Source organism: Gigantopelta aegis, chromosome 14 (genome assembly GCF_016097555.1).
Source record: "Gigantopelta aegis isolate Gae_Host chromosome 14, Gae_host_genome, whole genome shotgun sequence".
Classification (NCBI taxonomy): domain Eukaryota; kingdom Metazoa; phylum Mollusca; class Gastropoda; order Neomphalida; family Peltospiridae; genus Gigantopelta; species Gigantopelta aegis.
This window is the reverse complement of record NC_054712.1, coordinates 6,627,050-6,648,805: the sequence shown is the minus strand read 5'-3', so window position 1 is coordinate 6,648,805 and position 21,756 is coordinate 6,627,050. Positions and strand designations below refer to the sequence as shown.

The 21,756-nt window shown below is 36.3% G+C and overlaps 2 protein-coding genes across 2 annotated transcripts in view; one reads left to right on the top strand and one right to left on the bottom strand.

Annotated features, from left to right (window-relative positions):
- The window catches only part of LOC121388202 (rotatin-like), a 75,285-nt gene extending 65,743 nt beyond the window's left edge, over positions 1-9,542 (top strand). The window contains exons 42-47 of the mRNA XM_041519470.1: positions 698-824; positions 1,301-1,503; positions 3,517-3,664; positions 5,294-5,416; positions 6,428-6,531; positions 7,525-9,542. Coding sequence (XP_041375404.1) covers positions 698-824; positions 1,301-1,503; positions 3,517-3,664; positions 5,294-5,416; positions 6,428-6,531; positions 7,525-7,668 — 849 coding nt within the window. The 3' untranslated portion in view covers positions 7,669-9,542. The remainder of the gene's footprint in view (positions 1-697; positions 825-1,300; positions 1,504-3,516; positions 3,665-5,293; positions 5,417-6,427; positions 6,532-7,524) is intronic.
- Positions 9,543-19,883: 10,341 nt separating this feature from the next.
- The window catches only part of LOC121389453 (calcium-transporting ATPase type 2C member 1-like), a 47,997-nt gene continuing 46,124 nt past the window's right edge, over positions 19,884-21,756 (bottom strand). Inside the window, exons 23-24 of the mRNA XM_041521083.1 lie at positions 21,484-21,625; positions 19,884-20,678 (exon numbers count right to left, since the gene is read on the bottom strand). Of these exons, the coding sequence (XP_041377017.1) occupies positions 20,545-20,678; positions 21,484-21,625 (276 nt within the window). The 3' untranslated portion in view covers positions 19,884-20,544. The remainder of the gene's footprint in view (positions 20,679-21,483; positions 21,626-21,756) is intronic.

Sequence of the window (21,756 nt, the reverse complement as noted above, 5' to 3'; positions counted from 1 at the left end):
TATAAATCACTAGGTGAATATACGAGTTGAATAAAAAAAATGATATCATTAATATTTTAAAACTATTTATTGTAAGGCCATAATAAAATAAATGTTAGATTTTCGACCAAATTTGGGGGGTTTTCAAAATGTGGGGGAGGGTGAAATTTAATTTTTTATTTTATATTTTTAGGACTTTGGAAATACCACACCTAGTATTATGATTGTGTAAAGGACAAAAATATGTTTGGGTTTTTTTTGCCAATATTTCCTGGATCTTCCCCTGAAAAATGTAGCAGATTTCCTCTGAAGACTACGAATCAAAATTACCAAATGTTTGACACCCAGTAGCAGATGATTAATAAATAAATGTGCTCTAGTGGTGTTGTTAAAACAACAAAACTTTACTTTATTATTTTTCAGGGAGTGGGATGTAGCCCAGTGGTAAAGCGCTCGTGTGATGTGCAGTCGGTTTGGGATTGATTCCTGTCGGTGGGCCCATTGGGTTATTTCTTATTCCTGCCAGTGCACCACGACTGGTATATCAAAGGCCGGGGTATGTGCTATCCTGTCTCTGGGATGGTGCATATAAAATATCCCTAGCTACTAATGGAAAAATGTAGAGGGTTTCCTCTCTAAGACTATACATGACAGAATTACCAAATGTTTAACACCCAATAGTCAATGATTAATTAATTAGTTTTACTTTATTTTTTAGATGGCGAGTTATCACAGTGGGCTGGGTAACATCTGTCACCGCCTGTGGGCGTGGTGCTGCCTGGACCCCGGCTTGATGACATCAGTTCTCTCCCTTCTCACCACCTACACAGCTCACTGTCCGGCAGGTTGGTCAACCAGTCAATTTAGTGGGTGTGGCTGATATATCTTTATGTTATAAAAGGATGTGTGTTGTTGTTGTGTTTTTTGGGGGGGGGTTTGTTTCAGGGTTTTTTTAATTTGTGGGGTTTTTTTTCTTACCTTGACGAAATAAAACTGCCTTTAAGTCGATCTTGGCTATAAGTTGAGTCCCTAATTTAAAGCCATGAAGACATTTTTTTTTTTATTGACCCGTTTATAAGTCGACCCATGAAAAACAACTTATAAATATTGAAGTATTACTTCTTTTCGGTAACTTTTCTACATCATTGAAACTTGGTTCACAGTTGTATCATTCTGTGAATGTTCATCTTAGTGCATGTTATCAAAATTTTAAAATTTAATTTAATTTACTTTTTATTTATTCACTGAATTGGTTTATGATAGACGGATTTTTTTTTTTTTAATTCAGTAGAATTCTTATTTTTATTTTATTTTCTTTCAGCGTGTGGCTCACTGGCTTACACGACATTGTCGTCTGTCCCCGGTGGGGGGAGTGTTAAAACTCTGAGCAGCAACTCACTGGTTCACTGTGTCATCAAACTGGCCGGCAAGGAGCTGGGCAGAGAATCGGCGCTCATGTCCACCGTGTTCGGACTGCTCGCCACGCTCACACTGTCGTCCGAATGTAGAAGTATTCTCTTTAAAGTACGTGCAGGGAAGTCAGTCAGTGTTAAAGGCATTCACTCTAGTTACTGAGGGGTGGGACCCGGCCCAGTGGTAAAGCACTCCCTTGATGTGCGCACAGACTAGGATCGATCCCTGTCGGTGGGCCCATTGGCCTATTTTTTGTTGCAGTCAGTGCACCACGACCGGTATATCAAAGGTCATGGTATATGTTATCCTGTCTGTGGGATGGTGCATATAAAAGATCTCTTGCTACTAATTGAAAAATGTTGCAGGTTTCCTCTCTAAGATTATATGTCAAATTAGCAAATGTTCGACATTCAGTAGCTGATGGTTAATAAATCAGTGTAAATGTGGCAGGTTTCCTCTCTAAGATTATATGTCAAATTAGCAAATGTTCGACATTCAGTAGCTGATGGTTAATAAATCAGTGTAAATGTGGCAGGTTTCCTCTCTAAGATTATATGTCAAATTAGCAAATGTTCGACATTCAGTAGCTGATGGCAGTGTAAATGGCAGGTTTCCTCTCTAAGATTATATGTCAAATTAGCAAATGTTCGACATTCAGTAGCTGATGGTTAATAAATCAGTGTAAATGTGGCAGGTTTCCTCTCTAAGATTATATGTCAAATTAGCAAATGTTCGACATTCAGTAGCTGATGGTTAATAAATCAGTGTAAATGTGGCAGGTTTCCTCTCTAAGATTATATGTCAAATTAGCAAATGTTCGACATTCAGTAGCTGATGGTTAATAAATCAGTGTAAATGTGGCAGGTTTCCTCTCTAAGATTATATGTCAAATTAGCAAATGTTCGACATTCAGTAGCTGATGGTTAATAAATCAGTATAAATAGTGGTATCAATAAACAAAACAAATGTTTAACTTTCACTCCAGTTGTTGGGCAGTAGGTGGGGGGGGGGGGGGGGGGGGGGGGGGGGGGGGGGTGCAGGCTGGGGCCAGGATGTAGCCCAGTTGTAGAGTGCTCACCTGAGGTGCGATGGGTAGCAGGATCGATCCAACTTGATGGAGGGTTTTTTTGCTATCACAATTTCCTATGATTGATATGTCATAAGGCCATTGTATATGTTGTCCTGTTTATGGGGGAGTTGTATATAAAGGATCCATTGCTGCTTACTTATTCTGTAGCTCTCCTTTGTCTTTCGATGAACTGTTCCAAAATGTGCCTTTATTCAAGACATTTGTGCACAGTTTTACCCTTTTGACTTAATCCTACAGAATATTCAAAATTCCATAGCACAGCAAATGACCCCACCTGCTACCGAAGTGGGTCGGGCTGCTGGTGCTCTCTTGCACTTGCCAGCGCGGACAGTCCCCTCTCCAACCCATCCCAAACCCTTTTCCTGTCCTGGGTGAAGGAGCTGGCCCAGGCCGATATCTGCGCTCATGACAGGTGTGCGCTACAACAGCTTGTTCTGAATCTGCACGTTAAACCATATGACCTGACCTATGTGGCACCAGTGTGTTTCCTCTGCCTCCCTCGATCAAGTGTTAAGATAACCATATCCTAGACACCAAATAGCTGCCTGGTGTTTTTAAAATGTACTGATGTGTCATTAAACAAATATTCCTTTCTTTTGTAAAATGTTTTTGGTCGGTAACAGATCTTTTGACAGTGAATTTACACATTGCTAAAAATAATCAAAAGGTAAATGTCAATAAAATTCTTGCCACAAAAAAATTGTGGATTGGTAAGATTTCAGAATGTGTGGGACCCATGACTTACACTGCACTGGGTGTTTTCCAAAAATGTCAAAATGTTACATTTTGTTCAGTATTTCATTTTACTGAAATATCGACCCTCCTTTACCAATTTTTGGTACACAATATATATCAAATACATGAAATAGATTTTTTTTCTTTCTTTCTTTCTCGTTCTTTTCCTTATTTTTTCCATTCCTTTTCTTTTTTTCTCTTTCTTTCTATTTCATTCTCTCTCTCTTTGTTTTCTCTCTTTTTTCTTTTTCTCTTTTTTTTTTTCTTCAACACTGATAACAACAGTTTTGTATTTACAGTGCAACTTTCTGAATGATTTCTCCAAGTTGAATCCGAAGCGGACAAAGAAGTCTAAACAGAAGAACGTGTTGGAAGTTTGCTGGTTCGAACTGCTCACCAATCTCTCCTTCTCCGTGGATGGGCAACAGATGTTACTCAAGATAAACGGTTAGAAGATTTTAAAAGGGGTTTTTTTCACCTAAAATCGTTTTTTAAATATACAGTGAAAGCCCTTTAAACAGTACATGTCTCACAGGGCTGAGTAATTTATTTACATGCCTATATCCACACTATAGTCCATCTCATCATCCTACAAAAATGCTTTTTTGGTAAATAATTTCAGTTTGGTTTGACATAAGAAGAAAAGTGAGTTTTTTAGGAAATAACAAAAACTCCAGGGCTTCTAGATTGAAGTCTGTTTGGTAAATATGAATATCATGCCCCCCCACCCCCAATCTTAGTGTTTTTAACTTGTATCTTCCTCTTTAGGTGACATATCCGATTATTACTATTAATAAAATTGTATTAAGTAAAGTAGGGCTAGTGAATTTTTAATCGTGGCTAGTAAATTTTTTAAATCACTGATCCCATAGCTAGTGGATTTTGTAAATATCTAGAAGCCTGACAAATCCCACTATTTTTGTGTGCAATTTAGAAAACAGTCAGCTCAGAAATAAATAACTTGTAGTAAATTCCATAGTATGAAAAAAAATTTGTTTCTTTTGGGAAGGACTATAGGTTCAGGTACTCCCACAGGACCAAATAAAAAGTCTGGTATCATTTAGAGAGCTTCTGTTTTGTACTGATATTTTAAAATGAGGCCGTGAAAAATGCCCAGATTAAAGGGAATTTCGGTTTACAGAGGTTTCGGTTTACAGAGGTTTCACTGTATTATGTTTGCAGTAACTAGACTTGTAAACTTTGCATCATGTTTCCTTTTTTTCACCAGTTCTCTGCTTCTTGTTTTTCTTATTATATGAAATACTGTAAATCTTTTAATATGAAATATTGTAGCAATCTTAAATTCAAATAGTGACATATTGGTGACATAAAAGTTTAGTGAGATTATCATATGAAACACTGAAAACTCAAATAAGCTGAAGTTGTATGATCAACTGACAAAATATCGTTTGATATATTAGGACTTTATGCAGTACGCAGTATTTCTGGTGGTAATTAGATTGAGACATCAAAGTAAATCTACCTATAAGACATCTGAAACATTAATGACCTATTAGAGCCATTACTGATAATTGAAATCAGACATTACTGAGAATTACTCGTTCCAGCCAGTGCATGACTGGTATATTAAAGGCTGTGGTATGAGCTATCTTGTCTGTGGGATGGTGCATATAAAAGACCCCTTGCTACTAATGTAAAAAATTACCAAATGTTTGACATCCAATAGCCAATGATTAATGAATCAATGTGCTCTAGTGCTGTCATTAAACAACTTTTTACTGAGAATTATTGTTTAGAAAATCTATTTTCAAACATCTGACATGTTTCTGGTCATCCTTGTGTTTGCAATACAACAAAATACATTTTTCATAATGCTAAAGATGCATGTACCTCTGAGAAGTAACAGTAGCTGTTATGCAGATGAGCTCTAAGCAATCTTTAGTTTCAGTGTCACAGACTGGTTTTTTTTACTCTGTTGTAACTTTACGCAGATGTGTTACAGGTTTGTAAAGTAGCTGAACTTAAGTGTCTATTTTCACAGGTTGAAACTAGGGCCTGCGGCTTTAAGCATGTTAAATGTGTCGTCCACTAACTTGTGTTCTCTGTGTTGTGCAGGTTTTGTGGACTTGGTGCTGGATTTCCTCGATGGTGGTCCCCCTCGCTGCCAGGAGTACGCCATTCTGATTCTCAGAAACCTCTGTTGTCATGCCGGCAACAAACAGAAACTGCTGGCCAATGGTGCGTACCAGCACATAACAAGTATCTTCTTTTTTAAATGGGTACAATTGAAGATATAATAGGTTACCAAATAAATTGTTGGAAGATTTTTAAAATTGTTTTTATTTGATTTTTTGATTTTTTTCATTTTGTGCATAAGATCTTAACTTTCAAGTAAGCTGTTTTGAATACACGTCTCAGTTATCTGGACTCCTATTTCAGAACGGGCCTTGTGCATACAAATCTTTTTAGAGTCAAGACACCAGACTCTAATATTAAAATGACAGACTAGTTTTTAAACACTACCGCATATTGTTCACTATTTAGAGTCGTTGCTTGATATTTGAAATCAGACATTCATTACATTTTATTGTTTAGATTATCCATTTCTGAACATCTGAAGTGTTTCTGGTCATCCGGGTGTATGTAATACCACAAAAGGCATTTTTCATTATTTTAAAAACGCACGTCCATCTGAGAAATAACGGTCGTGGAGGCTATCTCTCTGTTTCAGTGTCATAGACTCTTGCTTCACTTCTCTGTATATTTATCCAATGTGTTATAGGTCTGTAGATTAACCAAACTGAAGTGTCCAATTTTACGGGATAAAACTAGGGTTTATGACTTTAAACACCCTGGCAGCGCCATACAATGATGTCATTGGAGATTTCAGTCTAGACTGTAAAGTTTTATAGGATTAAGATACTTTATTAATGTGCCTATATCCAAAAGAGGTTCAGGCATGTCGATTCTATGCCCAGTCTCTGGCTAGCTTTAGAAGCATAAGCCCAGGAATTACTTCTATTATTATAGACATGTGTGTTTGAGCTGGTACATGGACGTGAATTCAGCAGTAAAACTGTGAAAATGTTCATTCTATCTGTATGATACTAGTCCAGTGAAGTCCAAAATAATAATTATGTGATTGAAATTGCACATGCTTGAATAAAACACATACAAATGAATGTAGTACAGAATATGATGGAATTTTATCCACTCGTTTAAAACAAAAGTATTTTCCACCATTTGCAGAAAAGCTTATTCCATTTCTGCTGCAAAGGCTTGAGGAAGGAGGGGAGACAACTCAAGCAGTGGCTGCATCAGCATTATGGGCCCTTGTTTACAACAATCAGAAGGTGAGCTCCCCAAAATTATCAACAGCATTTGTGTATCAAGACTGGCATTTATTATATAAACTATTTTCTTTTTTGTCCACATTTGGTGGGATTTTTTTTTTTTGGTGGGTTGGAAGTGATCATTTCCATCTACTTCATCAGTTATAATAATAAAAAAAAAAGTGAAAGTTTGTTTTGTTTAACAACACCACTAGATTACAGTGATTAATTAATCATCAGCTGTTGGATGTCAAACATTTGGCAATTCTGACACGTACATGTAGTCATCAGAGGAAACCTGTTGTATTTTTCCTAATGCAGCAACGGATCTTTTATATGCATTTTCGCAGACAGGAAAGCACATACCACGGCCTTTGACCAGTTAGAATAAGAAAAATTATCAAAATAAATATATTTTTATACATATATCCTTAGAAATATGAATAATAAAAATATTTTTGGCTTGAATACCATTCTATTCTATTGTGTTTGTAATTTGATTTGGGTATTGCTTGTAGGAGTGGGATGTATCTTGGTTTTTCAAAGGCTGTGGTACTGGTATGTACTGTTTTGCCATCAGGAAACTACATATAACACATCCATTGCTGCTTTTTTGGTAGGAATAGTCTGACATCTATGGGATCCCTTCGACTCTTTTCTGTCTATCTGCTTCTCTCCTTCCTCTTTCTCTCTCAATCTCTATTTATCACTCCCTCTCTCTTTCTCTTCCTCTCAATCTTTCTTGATCTCTCTCTCTCTCTTGATCACTCTCTCAATCTCTCTTTCTCTCAATCATTTGATAAACAAATTGTCATGGTAACCATTTGTTAGACACCAAATAGCTGTGGTTTAAGATGTGCTGAGGTGTGGTTAATCAAATTCTTCTTTTCACTTTTTTCACACAAAAAATGTTTAAATTTTTTTTTACAGACAGCAAAATATAAAAATGAGAGCTGATAAAAGTATATGTTACAAATTACTTCATTATATAAACAATTGTATTATTAATTTCAGGCCAAAGTGGTTTTGAAGAACGCCAACATTCTTGTCAACTTGAAGGAGGCTCTACGAAGCGTCAGGAACTCGGGAACAAAATCTCATCTCATGATGAAGTGTGCAGAAGACCTGCGATCAACCATCTCACTTGTTGCAGAGTAACGGAGACAGGAAATACTTATATCATACCCTGACATGATCAGCCATCTTGTTTCTGAATAACTTAAAATATTGACACAGTAGAGACAAAATATATATATATTTATTTAAATTCTTGTCATCTCTGGTTTAATACAGGGCAGGATTTAGCTTGGTTGGTACAAAGCTGAGGTGCTTAGGACGCAGGATCAAACCTCATCAGAGGACCCACTGGGATTTATTCCTGTTCCAACCACTGCCAGAGTGATAGCTCCATTAAACGGCAAGAGCTGTGGTATAACAACATCTCATCTCTGTAATCTGTACATTCATATATGTAATTCATGAAAATAATTTTCTATACAAATAGGTCGAGTAGATTCCATTTATTCATCTCCATACTCTATGCATTTTGGATTATATATAGAGATTGATATGTAAACTTGAGTATCATACTGATTTTATGAAACGAGTTTCAGGATTCTTGTATGGCGAGAGCAGCGAGAGCGAGGGTAATGCATGAATCCTGACCCAAGTTTTATCAAATCAGTACGATTCACACGCGAGTGTAATAAATTTTTTTATTATCCATCTTAATTTTATGAAATAAAGGATCCTGTCAAAACGTTTGAAAAGTACTAAGGAGACGGCGAAATGACATCATTTTGGTAAATATCTGTATAAATGAATGTTTAACGACACTCCAGCACGAAAAATACATCGGCTATTGGGTGTCAAACTATGGTAAAGGCAACAAAAAAAAGTAATGATCAACATCAATATAAAAATTCAACAGTTCAATTAAAACACTGTAAAGAAGTGTGCAACAAATACTCATTTTGGTAAGGGGCTACACATAGCTAAGACTGGGGATGCTGCATTATGTTATGATGTCGCTTCCCAAAATTACGTCATTTGCTGTGCACATGAAAGCATTATGACACGTGTTATACTGGTTATATTTCCCTGTATATCTTGAACTATGTGCATAATAAGTATGAAAATGCATACGGATTACGGACATATGGAATTTGCACCTTATTAAGTTTAACAAGGATATGCAATTACTTTAAGAAGTAAATGCTGAAATTACCATTTCAGATTAAATTGAGTCTACTTTCTAAGAACTGTTTTATGAAGAAAAACACCAAGGATATTTGCTGTCTAGCATATAGTAATTTCGACACTAGGTTTGAGAGAGAAAACCTGCTTCCACCACAAGAACAGCAGAGAGACTTTCAAATGCAGTTTTCCATAGAATATTGTGAGGCACTGGGTGCTGCAGGAAAAAACACGACTTCATTCATGCATTGAGAGCGATCGAACCCAGTAGCCAAGCACCTTAGGCGGGCACCCTATCACTGAGCTACATCCCTCCCCCTAGAGCAAGAGAAACAATCGACTTCTACTAGATAACAGACTAGTTTCTCCAATGCTTTTTCTCACAGAACGTTGTTGATATATCAGATTGAGTAGTGTAGCGCCAGTTGCAGTGAGATATCTAAAAGAATCCCTAAAGCGACGTTCTCATTATGCGATTAGTCCCACCGACTTGTTGCATGTGATCGAATCGTACTGTGAGAACAGATACTTTAGTCATTTATGTTCCGATTCTTGTAGGGCCGACCATGTGACAAGTTGGTGTGACCGCTTAAAGAGAAAATGATCACTAAAAATATCAAGATCACTTGTACATCAAGCAGACATTGTTACGAACAAACAAGTTGCTACTTATCTAGAGTGTATTTCACAAAACATAAGTATACATTTGCGACTAGCAGTTATATCTTTTGTATGTTTACGTGTGTTTGGCATTTATTTCATGCTGAAAAAATCACATTGTTACGGAAGATGGAGCATTGTAAGGATTAAGGAAAAATTAAATATGTATACTTGAAGCTGTATTAGTTGTACTGTTAGTATTAATATGTGACTTAGTCATAGATTTATGTTTACTTGCACAACTACCTTAAAGTTTACAATATTTTATGAAATTGATCCCCGAGTTGTAGTTTTCAATGAAATATATTGATCTAGTGGTCGCAAATTATTTTTAAATAGTGGTAACCGTCCATTTTGTGTGCATTCAAGTATTTAATATTTATTTATTTTCAAATGAATTGTGTATATTGAATATATTGTAGATAAATACTAGTTATGACGTGTATATATAATGGCATAATTAAATCAATGCTACGTCACGGACTAAACATTTTGTAAAAATTTTCAGTTGTTTGATTTATTGTAAAATAAAAAAAGAAAGGAAAGTTTAATATTATCTGTGTACATTGTTAAATTAGTGGCTATTATAGTCCATATTGCACTCAAAGGGAATCGATGACAAAATATTTTAATAGCCTTAAAACTCTTAAAAAAATAATCAAGTTTTAAAAGTACACCAACACGAATAACATTTTTTTGCAAAACGAGTCCAAATAAGCTCTTAACAAAGTGACATCAAATTTTTTCAGTTAAATCTCCCTTTATAGGAATGAAGGCAACTAATAGAATAGCCAGAGTTCTGCCTTTAGTTTTAATGTACTGCATTACTGATTACTGGTGAAAATTCAGTTGAAACTATTTACCTTGAATATTCCAGCATTCTATCTTCATCCCTCATTAAAAATGACAATTTTATTTTATTTAAGAAAACTTATTTTCATAGTTTTGGTTAAAAAACAAATCTGGAGTTGACATAGGTTTAAAACTTAATACATGTATGTCTTTTTATGAGTTTTTAATTTAAGATAGTTATTATTATATTTGTCCCAAGTGAAATAATTTTTGCAAGTGATAAATAAAAATTATTTTACAAGGGACATAAATTGATAAATAATAATGGCAAGCAATAAAAAGTTAGTTTGGTGGGTTTTACGACACCACTAGAGCACATTGATTTATTAATCATCAGCTATTGGATGTCAAACATTTGGTAATTCGGACATATAGTCTTAGAGAGGAAACCTGCTACATTTTTCCATTAGTAGCAAGGGGTTTTGTTATATGCACCATCCTATACAGGATAGCACATACCACAACCTTTGAAATACCAGTTGTGGTCATTGGCTAGAACGAGAAATAGCCCAGAAGGCCCTCTGATGGGGATCGATCCTAGACTGACCGTGCATCAAGCGAGTGCTTTAACACTGGGGTATATATCCTGCCCCTGTGGACATTAACAAAAGACGTAAATAAGGTTTGACCTATACGTTGGTTGTTCAGGAATAAGAACTGAAACAAACGAAGTATTTACTTGCTTTATTGTGACTTTGAGCACATAACAAGTTTGTCCGAGGTTAACAGACAAAAATCCATTCTTTTGTTACAAAAATATTTACAGACAAAATAAATACTTTACATTAATTTATGTACATCAAACAAACACCATGTAATGAACCCCCAACAATAAAAAAAACCCTCGCCATATAAAATAATGAATAATGGTCTCACATAACACTTCCACACACTTTGCAACACTGGTGTTTTAAAGCGACAGACCCTTTAAACACTTAAGGCATATTTTTCACCAAGACCCTGGTTTCAACCCATAAAAATGGACACTAAGTTTGGTTAATTTACAAACCTGTAAAAATTTGAATACAACAGAGTGAAACGAGTCTGTGATGTTGAAATAGCCTTAAAAATAGACTAAAACGTGGCTCTGTAACCGTTAAAAATATGAAAAATTTATTTTGTGGTATTAGAAACCCCAGGATGACCAGAAACACTTTGGATGTATGGAAATGGATAATCTAAACAATAAAATATTCAGTGATCATAAATGGCTAATAGTGAAAAATATACCTTAGTTTTCAAAAACTAGGGTCTGTCATTTTAAAAATGTGATGAACAATGCATACATAAAAATAACAGTATAAGAATGTAGTAAACTAACATGTAGTTAGACATTTTTAATTAATTTTCTAGACATTTTTAATTAATTTTCTAGATATTTCTAAACTAAAAAAATTGGAAACTATAAAATCCCATTCAATGCAGTCCTTATATTTGACACAAGCAATTACTCTCGCACAAAACCGATTTTTGCGTGGGGGGAAAAACTGCTCAACTTATCACACACTATTTTATTCAAAATTACTGTGAATTTGACATTGAGAGCAATTGTTCGCCTAAATATAATTACAGGAGAGCAGTTTATTGTTCACAATCAATTTTCAAACCATTTAATGCATTGCTTGATGTAATATTTCTGTGATATATCCAAATGAGGTTCAAGCACATTATTCAGGCTATACCTTAGTTGCTAGTTCTTGAGTGGTCTATCCTGGACGAGGGTCAATGGTTAGTACCGGTAGTTGAGTTTGTTTAGTTTACCGACTTGTTTAGTTTACCGACAACACCAGAGCATACTGATTATTTAGTTAGTCATCTGCTACTGGATGTCAAAGATTTGGCAATTCGGAAACTTGGTCTTTAGAGGAAAGCTGTTACATTTTTTCCATTGGCAGCAAGGGATCTTTTATATGCACTTTTCACACAGCACATACATGTATCATGACCCTTTGAAGTATATATTATTGTTTGGGGTCAAATAGAATGTCGGATCTGGTCAAGTTCTGACTGTTGTCCTCCATCTTGGATTTAAATGATGCATTATCTCGGTTAGCAAAATGTTGTTATAAATGGGGCACTGGATGGGATGAGAGAAAAAACAATAGGTCCTCAGTGGAGGTTTGATCCTACGACCCAAGCACCTCGGGCGAGTACTCTACCAACTGGCCACCACTGATTACACCACAGTGCAACATGCTGTTAAATAGTTCATTGGGAGGGGTTGGGGGTCGGGGTCAAAGATACATTTATGCTTGTTAAGAAAATATTTCTAACAACTATCAATTTATGTCTTTTTTAAAATTAAACTATTGACTCTAAAACACAAATTACATAATCACTTACATCTTTGTGTTGTTTTCTGCTATATAACAATACCATAATGCAAAATGACACAATCAAATGTTAAAATACATTGCACTCTCTGCATTCTCACTTGTATACAAATGCCATTCATTAACATTGTTTTATACATTCGTGTCTTGTCAATGAATAAAACTTATAAAATAAAAAGTATAGGATGGATTTAAGAACACGAACAAACATAGTTCAATAATACTACCAAGCAACACTGAGCTCCAGTTTGTAAATATATCATTGTCGTTACATGCTCGTACGCAGCGCATTGCAGCATAGTCCATCACAGATAGCATGTAACACTTCAAGTTATGGAACTCTGGATAAAATAATATTTTTAATGTGACAGGACATGGGGAACACACACATGAATAGTATTACATTTGTCATGGCTTTTTTAAATTTCATCATTTCCAAAGGACCCGCTTGAGAAAGAAAACTTGAATATATCAGGAGTTAAAAATGGCAATTTCATTTTAGTTTTGGGGTGGGTTTTTTAATTCACACACATGTACAGTACACACACTCAAAACAACCTTTAACATACCAAGAGTTAAAAATGGCATGTTAGTTTGCATTTTTTGTTTTGCTTTTTTTAATTAATTAATTCTTATATATCTATCTATCTCTATCTCTATATCTCTATATCTCTCTCTATATCTCTATATCTCTCTATATCTCTATATCTCTCTATCTCTATATCTCTCTATATCTCTCTATCTCTCTATATCTCTCTCTCTCTCTATATCTCTCTCTCTCTCTCTATATCTATCTATCTATCTATCTATCTATCTATCTATCTCTCTCTCTCTCTCTCTCTCTCTCTCTCTCTCTCTCTCTCTCTCTCTCTCTCTCTCTCTCTCTCTCTCTCTCTCTCTCTCTCTCTCTCTCTCTCTCTCTCTCTCTCTCTCTCTCTCTCTCTCTCTCTCTCTCTCTCTCTCTCTCTCTCTCTCTCTCTCTCTCTCTCTCTCACACACACACACACACACCTTGAAGATTTCAGGAGTTAAAAATGGCAATGTCATATTAGTGTGCATGTTTTCGGGGTGTTTCTTTTAACACACACACATACACACACCAACACCTCTTAACAAAAATGCAGTTTTTGATTCTTTTTGTGTAGTTTTAAAAACATTTACAAGTGGCTATGGGCAGTGTAAGCCCTGACAAGGCAATCATTAAAAAAACATAAATAATCCAACTCTTCACTTTAACAATGGCAGACACTATAACTGAACTGGTATATGTATGTATGTATATATATATATATACTGATGGAAAGAAATAAAGGATCACACAGATAGCAACAAGAAATAATGACTGCATCAAAAATCATTTCATATTATCAGAAGTTGACTGGGAACATATAGGCAGCACATTCAGCACTACAGACATTCAATCCCACATTACAACTTGGTATGAAATACAGACATTACTACGCTAGTTGGGAATTAAATTTGGTCTACAATTTGAGGTGTTCCCTTATTTCTTTCCATCAGTATATATATATATGTATTATATATATATATATATATATATATATATATATATATATATATATATATATATATATATATATTATATTTTTATCTGTTTGTTTTAATACTGTATTAAAAGTAGACTAAATCAGGGTTTTATAAACCAGGAAGCCACACAAGTTTACATACACGTACAATAAAATATATAATATTGAAGTTTGGCCGAGGTTAATTCAATCACACACCCAAAAATGACAACAGTTCTCTTCATACTGGTAAGTGCTAAAAGATGACATATATAGAATATCAGATTTCTACGTTTTGATATCGTGGTTATTTGGCGAGATTTAGATAACTGTAACAAGCAAGTTTCAGCGAGCCTGTTACACCATTATTGAACCGAGCCAAACCACCACGATATCAAAACGTAGTAACCCGATATTTTTCTTATCATGCAACCCCTTTCAAGTTCTATTTCTGTAATACGTTTCAGTCAAAAGAATTATAGAAACTATTAGTTTTATCATGTAGAAACTACTACCAGAAGTTGGACAATAGCAGGTGCCCGAAAGCATCTTTGGAATGGCATAGCCAGCCAAATAAGAGGAAGTGTAAATGTTATAGTTATTTATGCAGTTCAACAAATATTGCTGTAAATGGATGTTTGAAAAATGAGAAAACTACCTACCTTAAAATTGAGCAACCACTTCCTTAGTGACACGATAACATACTGAATTATCAGGTAGAGGTGATCAGGTCAATAGGAAGCATGGCTACATGATATGAGGACAGTCCTTCAAGTGACAGACCCTAGTGAGACGATAACATACTGAATTATCAGGTAGAGGTGATCAGGTCAATAGGAAGCATGGCTGCATGATATGAGGACAGTCCTTCAAGTGACAGACCCTAGTGAGACGATAACACAGTGAATTATCAGGTAGAGGTGATCAGGTCAATAGGAAGCATGGCTGCATGATATGAGGACAGTCCTTCAAGTGACAGACCCTAGTGAGACGATAACATACTGAATTATCAGGTAGAGGTGATCAGGTCAATAGGAAGCATGGCTGCATGATATGAGGACAGTCCTTCAAGTGACAGACCCTAGTGAGACGATAACATACTGAATTATCAGGTAGAGGTGATCAGGTCAATAGGAAGCATGGCTGCATGATATGAGGACAGTCCTTCAAGTGACAGACCCTAGTGAGACGATAACATACTGAATTATCAGGTAGAGGTGATCAGGTCAATAGGAAGCATGGCTGCATGATATGAGGACAGTCCTTCAAGTGACAGACCCTAGTGAGACGATAACACAGTGAATTATCAGGTAGAGGTGATCAGGTCAATAGGAAGCATGGCTGCATGATATGAGGACAGTCCTTCAAGTGACAGACCCTAGTGAGACGATAACATACTGAATTACCAGGTAGAGGTGATCAGGTCAATAGGAAGCATGGCTGCATGATATGAGGACAGTCCTTCAAGTGACAGACCCTAGTGAGACGATAACACAGTGAATTACCAGGTAGAGGTGATCAGGTCAATAGGAAGCATGGCTGCATGATATGAGGACAGTCCTTCAAGTGACAGACCTTAGTGACACGATAACATACTGAATTATCAGGTAGAGGTGATCAGGTCAATAGGAAGCATGGCTGCATGATATGAGGACAGTCCTTCAAGTGACAGACCCTAGTGAGACGATAACACAGTGAATTATCAGGTAGAGGTGATCAGGTCAATAGGAAGCATGGCTGCATGATATGAGGACAGTCCTTCAAGTGACAGACCCTAGTGAGACGATAACATACTGAATTACCAGGTAGAGGTGATCAGGTCAATAGGAAGCATGGCTGCATGATATGAGGACAGTCCTTCAAGTGACAGACCCTAGTGAGACGATAACACAGTGAATTACCAGGTAGAGGTGATCAGGTCAATAGGAAGCATGGCTGCATGATATGAGGACAGTCCTTCAAGTGACAGACCCTAGTGAGACGATAACACAGTGAATTATCAGGTAGAGGTGATCAGGTCAATAGGAAGCATGGCTGCATGATATGAGGACAGTCCTTCAAGTGACAGACCCTAGTGAGACGATAACACAGTGAATTACCAGGTAGAGGTGATCAGGTCAATAGGAAGCATGGCTGCATGATATGAGGACAGTCCTTCAAGTGACAGACCCTAGTGACGATAACACAGTGAATTACCAGGTAGATGATCAGTCCTTCAAGTGACAGCAGTGGACGATAACATGAATTACCAGGTAGAGGTGACAGTCCTTCAAGTGACAGACCCTAGTGAGACGATAACACAGTGAATTACCAGGTAGAGGTGATCAGGTCAATAGGAAGCATGGCTGCATGATATGAGGACAGTCCTTCAAGTGACAGACCCTAGTGAGACGATAACACAGTGAATTACCAGGTAGAGGTGATCAGGTCAATAGGAAGCATGGCTGCATGATATGAGGACAGTCCTTCAAGTGACAGACCCTAGTGAGACGATAACACAGTGAATTACCAGGTAGAGGTGATCAGGTCAATAGGAAGCATGGCTGCATGATATGAGGACAGTCCTTCAAGTGACAGACCCTAGTGAGACGATAACACAGTGAATTACCAGGTAGAGGTGATCAGGTCAATAGGAAGCATGGCTGCATGATATGAGGACAGTCCTTCAAGTGACAGACCCTAGTGAGACGATAACACAGTGAATTACCAGGTAGAGGTGATCAGGTCAATAGGAAGCATGGCTGCATGATATGAGGACAGTCCTTCAAGTGACAGACCCTAGTGAGACGATAACACAGTGAATTACCAGGTAGAGGTGATCAGGTCAATAGGAAGCATGGCTGCATGATATGAGGACAGTCCTTCAAGTGACAGACCCTAGTGAGACGATAACACAGTGAATTACCAGGTAGAGGTGATCAGGTCAATAGGAAGCATGGCTGCATGATATGAGGACAGTCCTTCAAGTGACAGACCCTAGTGAGACGATAACACAGTGAATTACCAGGTAGAGGTGATCAGGTCAATAGGAAGCATGGCTGCATGATATGAGGACAGTCCTTCAAGTGACAGACCCTAGTGAGACGATAACACAGTGAATTACCAGGTAGAGGTGATCAGGTCAATAGGAAGCATGGCTGCATGATATGAGGACAGTCCTTCAAGTGACAGACCCTAGTGAGACGATAACATACTGAATTACCAGGTAGAGGTGATCAGGTCAATAGGAAGCATGGCTGCATGATATGAGGATGGTCCTTCAACTGACAGACCCTAGTTTTCAAACACTCAAGTCAGACATCATTTGTATTTTCTTGTTTAGAGTATCCATTTACGTACATTCTAAGTGTTTCGGGTCATCCTGGGCCCGTACTTATAAAACTTTTGGGAGTCTAGACTCAATCTCAAATGACGTCCTTTGCATGCTGTTTGTATGACGTTGCCATGATGATAAAGTCTCAGACTCTTAATAGAATCTTGAGTTCAGACTGTAAAAGTTCTATAAGTGTCAGGCCTAGTGTTGTAGTATAACGAAATGCATTTGTTATAATCCTAAAAATGCATGTACCTCTGAAAAGTAACAGTTATGGAGACGAACTCTGATCTTATTTTAGAGAGTACTTTTGTCATTTTAACATCACAGACTCTTCTTTTACTCTATTGAAACTTTATCCAAATGTGTTCCCAGGGTTTCTGCCAGAAATATATTTTTGGGCATGTCAGTAAGGAATTGACTATTTACAATGTGTGTGATGAATGCATCCGCAGTCAACAGGGAGTATGGGGGGCTAGGTTTACGGATAGGGCTAAGAAAACCATAGAGTAATGATAAAGTCATTAATTTTGTCAAAAGGTAAACTTAAAAAATTGGGTATAACGCCATATCCGTTTTACCCTCTTGTAGAAACCCTGGTGTCCATTTTTATGGGTCAAAACTAAGGTGTGCGACTTTAATGTGCCTGTTCATTCTTCATTAGTCTACCAACTGTTGATACTCGGAGAAAACAAAACTAAGGTGTGCGACTTTAATGTGCCTGTTCATTCTTCATTAGTCTACCAACTGTTGATACTCGGAGAAAACAAAAATATGGTGGGTTTAAATGCTCATCCAAAAATGGCAGAAAATAAAACATCAACTTTTGTATAGAGTACTATACATTTGGCTAAAAATATTTGTGGTTTATACATTTAAAGGTTTTGCAAAAATAAATTACAGAAGTAATACATGTATAATCATTAATATTGCTGGGCTCAATATTTCATGCAGTCCGTTATTCTGTTAATAAGTCGGTCATGAAACTTCAAATTCACGCCAACTTCGATGCAATTCATGCCACTTGCCAAACTTATCAGAGTGAAAATTCATTAGTGGTTTATGCAGTATTATACCAATATATGAAATCCCCCACTCCAGCTCATGCACATTTTCTCTTCTTTTCTTTTTTTTCAGTACCTTCATATGGTTGAGCATGTCTCAACACCTCAATAAAATTTGCTTGCCAGTCTAAAATTCCTGCACATGCACCTGGAAATGAACGCACAAATGTGCACATACAATATGTAGCTGCAATGAGAGAAGGTCCCACAATCTGGAATCTCACAAATCGAACATCATGTAAGCAATGGAGTCCTAACTTAATACATTATAATACTTTTAGGGGTACCAAATTCTGTACTATTTTCCGCAAAAGTTTTCATGTCTGTGATGTCAGTCAACAAGTTACAATGTTTAGTTTCTCTCTCTGTCAAACATACACTTGATGTTTTAGACATTTTCAAATTTCTAAGCTTTTGATAGGTCCGTTTGCCAAACCACTTCGAACACTACTATTAATCTTTTTTATGCACCCTCCCACAGACAGGATAGCACTTACTGTGGCCTTTAACAGACAAGTCGTAGGACATTTGTTGGATATGAAAAGCCCAATGAAAGAATAGGTCCACTGAGTGCTCTACCGACTGAGCTACATGTTGATCCCGAACCGACATTAAATAATGAAGTGGCTATGCTAAATATTACACTAAATAATTCTCAGTGACAGACAGACAAGACAGCACGCACACAGACAGACACTGACAGACAGACAGCACACACACAGACAGACACTGACAGACAGACAGCACACACACACACAGACACTGACAGACAGACAGCACACACACACACAGACACCGACAGCACACACACACGACACCGACAGCACACACACACACACCGACAGAAAGACAGCACACACACAGACACCAACAGACAGACAGCACACACACACAAACACACAGGCAAGCAGTCACTTTGAACAAGACATTAACAATGTATTACACACTTTCGAAGGGCAAGAGAAAGATAAACAGAACTAAGTAAGTTGATCAGAAATACTATTTACTTCATTCTGCCAATATGGCATAGTAATGTAATTATGTAGTTACATGTAATATAAGAGAAGATAAAATAATTGAACGTTTTCCATATATTTAAAATGTGTCAAGTTACGACAAAGAGAGCACAAGAAACATTGGACCTGCCAAGATGAGAAGACCTCGGTATTGAGGTAGTTAAAACTGGACTTATACAACAGGTCTATGCTGCCACCTTTGTTATCCAAACAAACAAAATCACTGAAATTAAAAAAAAATTTAAAAAAAAAAATAATAAAAAATTAATTTCATCTTTTTTTCTCCATAAAATGAATTTTTGTTTGGAAGAAGAATTAAAAAAAAAAAAAAAAAAGGAATTTCTAAAATAAAATCGAAATTTAAATTACAATTATAAGAATAATTATTATTTGTATTTGAAATAATTAAAAAAAAAAATTAGTTTTAAAAATATAATTTGAGACAACAAAACTAGCAGCATTAGGTTTTCATAGGATTAAGTGATATCACTAAAGTATTGTGCATAACTTATATAGAAAATCATACATTTATAGTCACGACTAGTCTGGCTTTATAGCATATGCCATTACAAATTAAAAAAAATTAAAATATCTACTTTAAAAGAATGGGTGTTATTTTTTAATTAATGCTTGTATTTTGGCTAAAGTTATTCAGTTTTACAAAACAAAAAATAACACCTTAATAACTATTTTACATTACCTACTTGTCACGTTTCTTAAATATATATATCACCTACAAAAATCCAGTGTTTGAACACTGATGTGTAACACAGTGCCTATACTCTGAAATAAATAAACCTCTTAACTGTAGTAACAAATGAGCATCATCCTTCCAGGATGTGTAACAAAAACAAATGAAGGAAAACCCGGTAGTCTGAAAAACAAAGAAGGAAGTGGGATTTGAACTGCCATACACTTTAAATGATCTACTTCTCTGATTATCTTTCTATCGTTGTCTTCACTTTTCTTTCTTTAAAAAAAAAAAAAAGCAACAAAAATTGCATTTTGATCCTTATTGCTGTACATGGGTCCTGAATACAGAATAAGTTACCCACCCCTGCCCACGGGTTTTTGTTAGACGACATTTTCGGGGTAATATTTCCTCTCTTCCTCCAACCTGGCCTTTTGTTCCATATGTCGCAGGCACCACTTGCGTATCTCTGACACGACTAACACACTAGATGTCAAACTGCATAAAAACACAAAATCTGAAATACAGAAGAAGAAAAAAGTGTCCAACATTTAATATTTACTTCAGTACTAATTACATGGCTTTGGAAACATGGTGTTAATGCCAAACTATACACAGGTATTAAGTAGTAAGCATAAATTAAAATTATTTTAATCTTTGTTTAGGTTTGTATTGTCATGATAATGCCATGGCATTAGTTCTTTTTATAAACATTATGCAACTGTCATATGTAGAAACTAAGAACGCCACGGCATATTAGACGTATAAATCAAGTTTAGAAAATGTACTGATTAGAATGTGGGAAAAAAACAAGTCCAGGGAGGGTGATTGATCCTGCAACCCTTCACACCTGAGGCAGCCGCTCTACCACTGTGCTACATCTCTCCCCTCACTAAACGCACCATACCACAGTTCTTTATTTAAAACAAAAATAATAACATACTGGATCACCTTTTCAAATCTTTCTTTGATGATGACAAGTAGGTTAACCTCTCTAGTATTTAAAGAACCCATCAGTTTGAAGTATATTATATATATATAATTATATATCCTTATTATATTTAGTACTGATAGCAACTGTGGAAGTGGTACACTGCCATTTGCATAACAGCAAAATGACGGGTGCTCTTTCATAAGGATGGCTAACTGAACATTTCCGTGGTCCACTGATATTTTGGCACGCTATTTATCAAGGGAGAGCACTCGCTAAAACTAGCAGTCACGAAGCCCTCTCGATATTGATCTATTTCTCACAGATTATATTCTGACTTGGTAATTGTATTGACTTGCATGGATTAATTAAACCGTAGATAGAAACGTACCTGTATAATGTAAGGCTTCTGTCTGGAACACAGCTTGTAAGGGAGGAAAGTACACCACAAACAGCTGACCGATGAGGGAACCGCCCACGGCCATTAAAAACACTTTGTTGGTGAAAAATCCAATTTGAAATATAGATTTTTTCTGAAAGCAAGAAAAACATGTTTTAATATTCAACATTTACATCATGTATTGAATTTTGGGTGATTTCAAAAAAAATAATTAGGATTCTGTTTCAATTGTAAAAATTATCTAACCTAGATATTTTGAGATTC